The 10,779-nt window shown below is 33.1% G+C and overlaps 1 protein-coding gene across 2 annotated transcripts in view; it reads right to left on the bottom strand.

The window, feature by feature from the left end:
* The window catches only part of Hip14 (palmitoyltransferase Hip14), a 37,315-nt gene extending 32,691 nt beyond the window's left edge, over positions 1 to 4,624 (bottom strand). For both annotated transcript variants that reach the window (XM_071596966.1, XM_071596965.1), the window contains exons 1-4: positions 4,288 to 4,624; positions 3,975 to 4,121; positions 3,636 to 3,835; positions 1,578 to 1,787 (exon numbers count right to left, since the gene is read on the bottom strand). In XM_071596966.1, the coding sequence (XP_071453067.1) occupies positions 1,578 to 1,787; positions 3,636 to 3,835; positions 3,975 to 4,121; positions 4,288 to 4,338 (608 nt within the window). In that variant the 5' untranslated portion in view covers positions 4,339 to 4,624. The remainder of the gene's footprint in view (positions 1 to 1,577; positions 1,788 to 3,635; positions 3,836 to 3,974; positions 4,122 to 4,287) is intronic.
* Positions 4,625 to 10,779: the final 6,155 nt, after the last annotated feature.

A 10,779-nucleotide genomic window follows, 5' to 3' on the forward strand; every position in this document is an offset into this window, starting at 1 on the left:
TATTAAGCATTAAATTATGAAAATGCTTACAAAAATACCTGAGACAAATTCATCACTCTAATGCACTGCATTAGAATCCACAATTTAAAAATTAATGCTAAAGAAAGGAACTGTTCATCATGTACAGTTTTAAATCCATCTTGATTGGTATCAAACTGGCAAAATGAGGGTGCCAATGTCAGCATCCAAAACGCCTCAAGGAAGGCTATAACCATTACTATTTACTTACGCACATTGACAACAAAACAAGGTTAACAAAATGTGCATCAGCAGGTGACATTAATTATTGACAGAGAGTTGAGATAGAACTAAGTTGATAAATGTGTTAGAGAAATGTTAAAAACAATCCATGAGGTCAGGAAGTGAATTTATTTATTTATCAACTTAATTGGGCTAGGTTGAGACTAATCGTCCCTTCTTCCACCTAACCCTACATTGCAGACATTACATTGAAGACAATCACATACAACCAAGCCCTAGGTGGAGGGAAATCCACCTAGGTGGGAATCGAATCCACGACCTCTGGGTTGGTAGGCGAGGACGTTACCCCGCCACCACCGAGGCCGGCATTCAGTACAGAGGAGATATGGAAGAACAGCAAATGCTCGACCAAATGTGATGGAAGAACTCTGAACATGATTAGTAAAAGCAGGTTAGGAAAGTTGTGACAGCAAAGAGTTTAAGAGTGATATGAATTTAAAATCAGTTTTAAGCTGTGCTTAAGGTGTTCGTAGTAGTAGTTTTGAGGGGAGGCGACCGACAGCTAAGGTCATTTGCACCATAGGGGATGGATAGGAAAGGATGAAGGGTGGAGAGAAACCCGGCGTCGGCATTAGCCTACTCTTTACGAAAGGCGCCAAGGGGTCCACAGTTTAACGTCCCATCCGACGGACGGCGTACTCACTCAAAGTGCCCTCCACAAAGCACCTCAAGTAGGGATCGAGATACCTCTGAAAAATATTCAACACCGCCGGGAAAGGTGTTCGTCAATACATGATAAGACAAATGACATCAGTGGGTTCACTGCAAAATGGAGGACTGTTTTCACTATTTTAGTAAATATAGGTAACACTTCGTAGAGCTGAAAGATTAATTGGACCTAAGACTGACCACTTGGGTGAGCAATGAGTAATGACAGTATGACAATAGTTAAAAAAAATATATATTGCTCAGACATGTGAGATTTCTGTTAAGAAGTAGAGGAAGCCCAAGAGAGCCATAGCATTACATGTAAGTGTTTAGATATATTCAGAGAAATTAAGGTTATGACCTGTTAAACTAAAAAGATCCTTAACAGATGAAATATGATTAACAGGAATGGTGTAATTGAAGTGAAGGTATTGCACACCTAATTTAGAGGAAGAAGTAGTACATATTCATTTGAAGACATCCATTCATGCCTTGGCTATCACACTCAGTGAGCAAGTGAGATTCAAAAACAAAACATAAATTGAACTGGAAAAATGTTTAACTAGTAATAGCAAATCCAATCAAATGATGTTAGAAGGATGTGCCTTTTTTTCTTACTCACTTCCCACCAACAGGTAACTAAACAAAATACAACACTCCAGACATACCTTGTAACTTTGTAAGCACTCCACATGAGTGGTGTCATCCCATTCCTATCACGCATATCAACACTAACACCTTTCGCCACAAGATATGCAACAACGGCAGTGTGTCCAAACTGCGCAGCAAGGTGAATACATGATGCACCTTCACCATCACGTAAGGATGGATCCGCCCCACACTGCATGAGTAGAACAACAGCCCCCAGATGTCCTTGCCTTTTTAGAATAGATAAATAGTAAAAGTGAATTAAATTAATTCATATTTTCTTTGCTAATTAATATTTCTTTATCACACAAATTACACGCAATATTCAAGACTTTTAATGGTGACTAATATAAAACCAGAAATGATGTGGTAAAATTAATTATTCATATCATTCAATCCTTGCCCAGTAGATTTTAGTAATTATCTTTAATAGATCAACATTACGGTGAAAAAGTTACCTTTGTTTTACTACATCAATCATGATGGCTTTGCAATAAACCCAACTGTATGAGGGAGATTATTTTTGGAGCAAAGTTGGAACTTCTGCAAATCACAGAGAATGATATCTGGGACAGAATTTATCATCTTTAAGCAACCCTCCTGAATTACTTAACACTAAAAACACTCACTTGACTTGCATATAATATATTTATTTCTACAGCAGACAGTGAACAGTATTGAAAATACATGATAGGTGTTTAGGATATGGCAATGGGATGGAGATCACCTTATTCCTAAATAGAAATACAAAAAGTTTCTTCCTGAATAGTGACATTCTTGTCTCATTTTTTAAATTGTTGGGTAGATTGCTAAATAAGTTTGTGCACATTGATGTTGATCCTTTAGCTACCATGAACAGGTTTGATGCTTCCAGAAGTAAATCTTTACACCTGGTATTGTGACGGTGATAACTATCATTCATTTTAAAGTCACTCTTTTTTTCTTAAGTCACTGCATGACAGATATATACACCAGGTACAGTTAATATTCCCAAATATTTAAAAAGAGGTCAGCAATGTGCAGGATAAGGTAAATTAAGTATGAGTCTTACTGTTTTTTCTGAACTAAAACTACTCGATTTGATGAGGATGATATTCCCCAGATTACAATTCCATGATCAGTTACAGGGTAAAACAAACCATAATATAACGTTTTTATAAAGTCATCTAAAGTGCATTTTACTGATTTCTGACATAAACTGCATTAATTTTCATACATACCTGGTAAATATGTTCATCCCAATTGACATGATGGTCGACATGTGACCCTAAATTTTTTTTTATTTATACCACCATGATATCACACCTCTTACTTCAAAAGTAAAATTGTTAGTTACCCACTGCCTTGGAGAAAACAACATAATGTGTTTTACCATTGCTTAGGATCATGTCATTACTGTTACACCAGTCATACTTAAGATATTTCTAATGTTGGTAGTTCATGATTAAAATAAACTAACACAATAGGCATACAGCATGAGTGATAAAAATCAAATATCAAAGGAAACGTAGAGACCTAAAGGGCCCTAAACAAGATATGAACGCAAACAAATACACATGCACAGTTGAAAAATATGTAATGGACAAATTTTGGTTCCCTGCGTTTCGGAATGTAGGCTCTGATCACTTCAAAATGGTTACGAAAAATTATAGACTATAAATTCTTTACTTTAATACTGCCACAATACACCTAAAAAGATCCTATTTGAACACCGAAGCAAAAAATCGATTCTAAGTGGGATAGATGGATAGGACAAAAATTCAAACTTGTTAGGGCACAATTCATACTTAGCATACTTTAAAACGATTTCAGAGAGTATGGGGATAAAATTATGTCTTTATTGTAACAAGATTTAATATTATTAAAAAACATCGATAAAAAGAATTTAAATTTTTGCACTTCATAATGCAGTAGCATGAATTGACTCATTCCAATTACTACATTAACTGCATCACATGATTTCCAATAATCCTACCTTATCTAGAATAAAGACAATGAGAGGACAACTGCTGCGCTCTTTAGACAGTATTTTTATAGAAATTCAAAATATGCTTCCAACTGACTAACATAACTCTTACCTAGTTGCCCAATGAAGAGGAGTTGACATAAGCTCTCCTCCGACAGCATCCACAACTGCGCCTTTTGATACATAGTATTTAATGATTTCCTTCCTATTATTTATCGATGCCCAATGCAGCAACGTCACCGTTTCGCTGTCAGGTTTGTTAACATCGTAACCCCCTTCAATAATCTCTTTGCATCTTTCAAGGGCCCCATACTGTTTACAGAGAACAAAATGATGCGTTTAACATTACATTGGCCCTTTTCGCGAAATAAAGTAAAATTTCCGCCAAGAGAATGGACGTCTGCACTGTGTTAAATTCAATACATCAAAACAATCATGTAGCCTGCAATACCTGAGTAGCTTTGACAATATCGAATCCACTGTAATCATGCTCTGATGATGTGTTTTTCGTCACCGGTTCTTGAAATATTGTGTTACCATCACCTCTCCCATCACTTTCTCTTTCAGTTCCATAAAGTGTGCCTGGCTTACAACCATCCTACTCAATAGCAATGACAAGAATATATATAACCTCCATACATTATTACATAAATAATTACACCCTTAACAATATTTGAGAAAAATATAATTCAATTTCCTTAATCTATATACTTAAACAACCACATCTCACATTTCATTTCTAAAACATCACAAAGACAACAAACCTGAGTTACAAAATTAACAGGATTGCAAGTTGGGTCAACCTCCCCAGCCATGGTCTATGTACAAGTAGAACTATAACAATGACAAATTACGTACAATGGAGAAATATAATCATTTTGATGTTATTGTTTCTGCTGTAGAATAGGCTTGATGGTCTCACAAGATGCCTCGACCGACAAAAATCAATACTTATATGAATATACTCAATATTCAGCGATCATCAACAAATTATAGGGTCCTAAATTCGTATCGGGGTTCGACGCGATTCAAATCTCGACAGAGAGGACAAGCACATATTAAATCATCAATCACCGGTTAAGTGAGTAGATAAATAATACCTCATACTTCTAATCTACAACAGAACTTGAATTTTGAATCGATTTTCAGTAATCGACTTATCCCGATACATATCGATATCGAATTCGTCTCCTCTTGTTACCATGGAAACGCCATTAATTTTATATGGCGGTTTCTTTGTATAGTTGTATAAAGTGAACCATTTGTAAATAATAACAATTTCAAATGATTTCGAGAAATTAGCGCTTTTATTTATTTAATTTCTATTACCTGGGCTAAAATTCCGTAATTTATTTTAATGAATTTGGTTACTTCCGTAATTAATTGCAAAGAAAGAGTTTTTCTAACCTACGAGGACATTTAATTAATAACAATAATATCTTTACTGAATTCTAACATCTCAAATTTGGCATAAAGCAAATTAATATTAATGCACACATACAAAGAGACACTTGTAATGAAATAAGATAACAAACATCTGGTCAGTTCAGATAATTATATAATGTCAAAGAAGTTTTTCATATAATAAGCTGGGTGAACTGAAAGATTAGCGCCGAAGAATGAGGCACAATATTTTATATAGTCAGTATAGTCCGGATTCTGATAGATCTTTGTGATGAGTTCCAGAAAGTACCCAGTATTCACAGAATTTGTGCAGGGTACTTTGCATTTCTATAAGCAATGATATTTGAAATTTTTTGCACTTGTGGTTTTACAGCTCTCTCTCAATATTAGAATTAATGCGTCAGTTCAATTACAATTTACACTATATATTTGATATATTATCACAACGATAAACAGGATACACTATCATTTATCAGGGGCATGTAGTAGGCCAAATAATAATGATAGTGGTTAATGGTAGAGTTTGAGCTACTGACGGGAGTGTTTTCTTTCAATTCTGCATAATGACTTTAGGCAGCCTCAGCTTTACCCAATCTGTCAAAAAAATTTTGGGTGCCAGATTTGGGATAAGACAGGTGGCCTAGAAAAAGAAACTGGCTCCCCTATCCTGATGTATGAATTTTGGGCATAACAGTATTTGAGATCTACCATCATCTATTGAACCAACCTTCAGGTTGATAACTATTTTTTATCACTCACCAACTGTGGTGTGATAGTCATAATCCATACTTTTTACAATGGCATTGAAAAATAGCCGATATATTCGAATATTCTTACCTAAGGTAAGCATCAAAATATAATTTGCTGAGTTTAATTTTTCTTTTGATGGCTAACCTAAATTATCTTTTTATAAACGTGGAATTTAAATTATATGATAATTTATCTCATTTCAGTTAGAATATGAACACTTACTGTGAATAATGTTTTCTCTGGACATCTTCATTCCGAAAGCAAGTCCTGTAGATATAAAGAATATCACCTAAATACTTATTTTAAAAACTTTTCATTTATTTCTAATTGAAATTTAAATAAATTATCATTCAAAATACCTTTACAATAGAAAAAAAGGGGAAAATTCAACAACTGAAAGTGTATTTATGAATGAAAAAATAAAAATGATCATGGATTTAGTAAAGGTTATGATCATGATAAAATTTAATATTCTTAAAGCCAATGTGTCTTACACAGTGGCTTTTCAATAATTCTACAAAAACAAGATAAACCTACTTGACTTAAAGTATTGAATTTGTTGAGTTACCTTTTTATTGGATTCTTATTACCACATTTTTTGTAGGTAAGTTAATTTGAATTAACTCTTTTTTATAATTTTATCCATAATTTCTGATTTATTTACAATAAAACTCTCCATTTTAGTATTGCAATTATTACAGAGCTACCACGTCGACAAATGCTCTTTGCACTGTGTAAGTGGTTTAGCATATGGCATCATATGTGTCATTCACTGACTGCATAGAAATTGTCAAATGTCTCCCTTCGGTGGCTTAAAAATCCAGTTGCTTTCCACAAAGACATAAATATTGTCTCATATGCATTTACAAGCAAAAACTCACAGTAAAAATTTATTCCTAATAAATACAAAAATTTCACCATATTTTATAATTTATAAATATATGTTTTGATATTGAGAGCATCCATTATGAAGTCTTTTTTTCATCCTCAGTTAAATTAGTTGCAATATGGGCCACTCTCTAATATCCCAGACTTATTTTGAAAGTCAGTTTATCTCTGAATACGAGACAAACTGACAAGACAAGAATCCAATAATATTAATGGCAATAGCACAAGCAGTCATTTTATGTTTTTGGGTTTTACTTTTGCCCTTAAATGAATTTGAACTTAATTTTATATATTATATTAAGTCTCTCATCAGAGTCAACAATTAGGTATCTTACATTTCACTTGTGAATGGCATCCAAAATTGCTTGTCAAATCAATGCATTACTATATTTCTGGCAAGAGCACGAACATTCATTGAATATATTCTCGGTGAAATTGAAAATATAACTTAATGAATAAATTTGTGATGCATGCTTTATGATAAACTTGTATCTAGCATAGTAAAATAAATGGTTTCAAAGTAAATGTATGCCTTACTGCCAATTTACTTTAACTATCGGTACTAACTGGTTCTTTGCATTGGTGAATGAGTGATTTCCAATGAATAATTTTCATTAGTACCCTCATTATACTGTAGTCAATGAGGAATTTCAGATGAGATAAGACACCAATACTCTCAAAGAAAATTATGCCTTAAACAGGAATTTTTTCACAGTAAACAAAACACAACTTAGTGATGAAGGGATTCATATCACTCAATCCAGCCTCAAATTTGAGTGCATGAGTGAATGCAAATAACAATCATTATCACCATGAAAATATCAATTGTATATTCTATTAATCAAACTTTAATCTTATTTGCCTTAATATATTCAGTTAAATTGAACTATAAAACTATAATCAGTTCTTAAAATTAGAGGATGATAGAAAACCTTCCTACCACTACTGAAAAATGAGGATGACTTATCTCAATTTAAGTATCTTCAGCAAAATATGGGTAACTTATCTAGTACCTGGCAACAGTTGATCAATTCAATCACCTCCATCACCTGTGGTCAAAGCACTTTGATAGATGATTTCCTCCTTATTCTATGAATAGTAATGTTTCCCAAAACCTACAAAATGCAAAGTAAATGTTGAAATTAAATTTAAAACACATTTAAATTTCCACATAAAAAACTTTGAAGTGGAAAAGCGAAGTGTTTTAAATTTAATTTCAATATGAAGAATTTCCACCAAGTGTCGCCAGAAACTGTTTTATTGAAAAGTAAATGGTTAAATATGCATTGAAATTTTCGAATTGAGAAAGACGAATGCTCAGCTACGTGCCAGACCAAGAAGTATGAATAATGAAACAACAATAAAAAATACAGAGAGGAGAACAGAGCCTACAGATTAAAAATAGCAAATAGCATCATGCATATTAAATTCTGAAAATCAATGTCAGGCTGCTTGGAGAATCATCATAAGCACAACTTACACTGTCAATACTGTCGCTAATGTCAGCACCTCTTCTTATGAATATAATATTTTTTGTGCCCTTGATTGAGTGTATCATTGAAAATAATAACTCCTCTACTGTTTATCTTGATAATTTAGCAAGGAATTGCAAAATCCACAAGTATCAGTTCAAATGGAAACAAGTAACTCAATTATTATAGTGTATTCTACCAGTTAAGGTAGGTTTGGATGGTCATACAATGATGAATTCCCATGCCTCTCCTAACAAAATACAACCTTATACCTGACACAACAAATCCTTCTAAATTCCACATATTTCCATCCTCCTTTCAATTCATTCAACATGTACATCCTTCTGGCCCTGCTTTCTATCCTCTTACCGATAATCATAAGAACTACTTTAGAATTTGGTAATAATATAAGCTTGACCAAGGTTCTATCACGTATTACTCTCAATCAATCTCAACAATGGTTCTCTGCCAATAATCTCTCTTCCTGAACAGAACAAAACCCTTCAGCTGTTATCCAACTGCTCAAAAAAAGTTTAGCATGGGTTGAAACTATGAGACAATTCCTCCGGTGTTAAATCTATTCTTCTTCTATAAGAGAAAGTCTTCAGAACAATCTGTCCTGCAGATTCTAGAGCTTACTGCCAACCAATGTGCATTGCTAATTGCATTATGACAGTTTATAGGCTATATATTTGCCTTCTAAAGTATTGTAAAATAAAATGTTAATAATCTCTTGACAAATCCAATGAACATTACGAAACAAGAATTAGACCTAAGCTACAATTGGAACTACATCATAACCTAGTTTGGCTAAGACCCAAGACTCAGTGAAATTCATGAGCAATGCATAATTTAATAAACTAAAACCTACTGCATATCGCACCAACATTCAAAACTAAACTATTATAGGCTACCATCAAAGCCTTACTTAGCTTTTTTTAATGATTTTGATGATTTCTATATTAATATGAAACCTTCTAATGATAAAAAATATTATAAGTATTCAATATTTTCCATTGCATCAATCTTAATTCGCAGCTCCGAAAGGAACAACAATGAAAATTTTGTGTAGTATGAACCAATACAAGTTCCTTGATCATAAGTCATAATTTATTAAATTTAATGCCAAAATCATAGTAGGATTTGTTGGCATTTAGGGATTTTCATGCAGCATTTTCTATTCCTTCTAATATAGATACCATTTTCTTCATCTATGAAGGTATAATGGACCACATGTGGGGTTCCAAAATTTTTCCGCCAGATTTGTGATTGAATCTGCCGGTTTTGTGGGTAAAACATGCTTGAATATATGTGCATAATAATGCTCTCTTGTATATGTATAGAGGTCAACTGAGTGAAGTTTTTGTTTTTTATACAAAAAAGTTGACTACCCTACTACCACACTAAGAATTCTGTTTCACTGAAATTGTGTTGAAATGCTTATCACAGTAAACTTACATAAATCTAACAATAAATAACCATGTAAAATATTCGTATTCTCATGCATAAAATGAGTGAACTTGCTGTGATAGTCCTTGATACTGAAATTGTTAATGCTAGTTTTAATTTTTAAAATTCACTAGAAATGTTCATTTAGTTCCAAAAATATAACTAACAATAAAATAAATCTGAAGCCCACACTGAGAAATAGTTGTGTGCACAGTATTGAACCATACACGATGACGGTAAAGAAAGAACCTTTGGACTTCCACATAAAGAATACAATTGCACTACATTATCTGCTTATTGCACTTCCAGCATAGACGATTCCATAATCTCATTGACTTCAGGTTTCCTCTTCTTCATATCTGATTATTTTTATTTAAAGTCCAGACATTTAACTTAATCACCCTATAGTAAAAGTATAACCTGCAACATCAACAAAATTAGGATGCTAGGAATGACAAAATTAGAAATGAAGTCACCCAAAATGACAAATCTTTCCGTCAACAGTTGGATGCTTGGCTTCAAGATGTGATTGGCTACAAATGAAAATATCGCATGACTTTGACCAATTATGATCAGGTGGGAACCAAAGATGTGGAGATACTCCCCTGATATATTCTTGGTTCAGTTCACAAATTCACCACTCTCGAAGCTTTACAATTTTGCGATAGATGGTGAAACGGAAATCTAGTTTGGACCTAAAATAATCTCTAGACAGGGTTGGGGAAAATGGAGGCAAAGTAAAATTTCAAAAACAAAATATGAATCAAACACATACCCTAAAATGCAAAAAAATTCACTGTTTTAAAACTTTCACCTAAATCAGAAAGAATGATTTTCACACTGCAAAATTACCATATTTTTGTGCACATTCATTTAAGTAACTGTCACAGCATATATCGAAGTTCATTGAAAATGCTAAAATATTTTTCCTGCATCTTATTATGTACTACAAATTCTATGACTTAAATATATACACTATCCTTTAGGCTGCTTCTCTCACTGCAAGGAGTACGTTTAAACTTCACAAGTTCTTTGCCCCAGTCATACTGTAAGAAATTAATGCAACATAAAGCTTTCCTAGGTACATATTTATATCGTGTTTTCTATTTTCAATGACAAATATTTTCTGAAAATTTCTGATTTTAGTTAGAATACTTCTCACTGATAAATTTGACTAAGTATGCAAGTTATAATCAAAATAAAAATGTTTGGATCATACCTAATTAAATGGTGCAAATCACAGGTTATAAAGGATATATGGGTAATGAATACTGATTTTAGTCAAGTACATTT

The sequence above is a fragment of the Hetaerina americana genome, unplaced genomic scaffold, assembly GCF_022747635.1.
Source record: "Hetaerina americana unplaced genomic scaffold, ioHetAmer1.1.p SCAF_8, whole genome shotgun sequence".
In the NCBI taxonomy this organism is placed as follows: domain Eukaryota; kingdom Metazoa; phylum Arthropoda; class Insecta; order Odonata; family Calopterygidae; genus Hetaerina; species Hetaerina americana.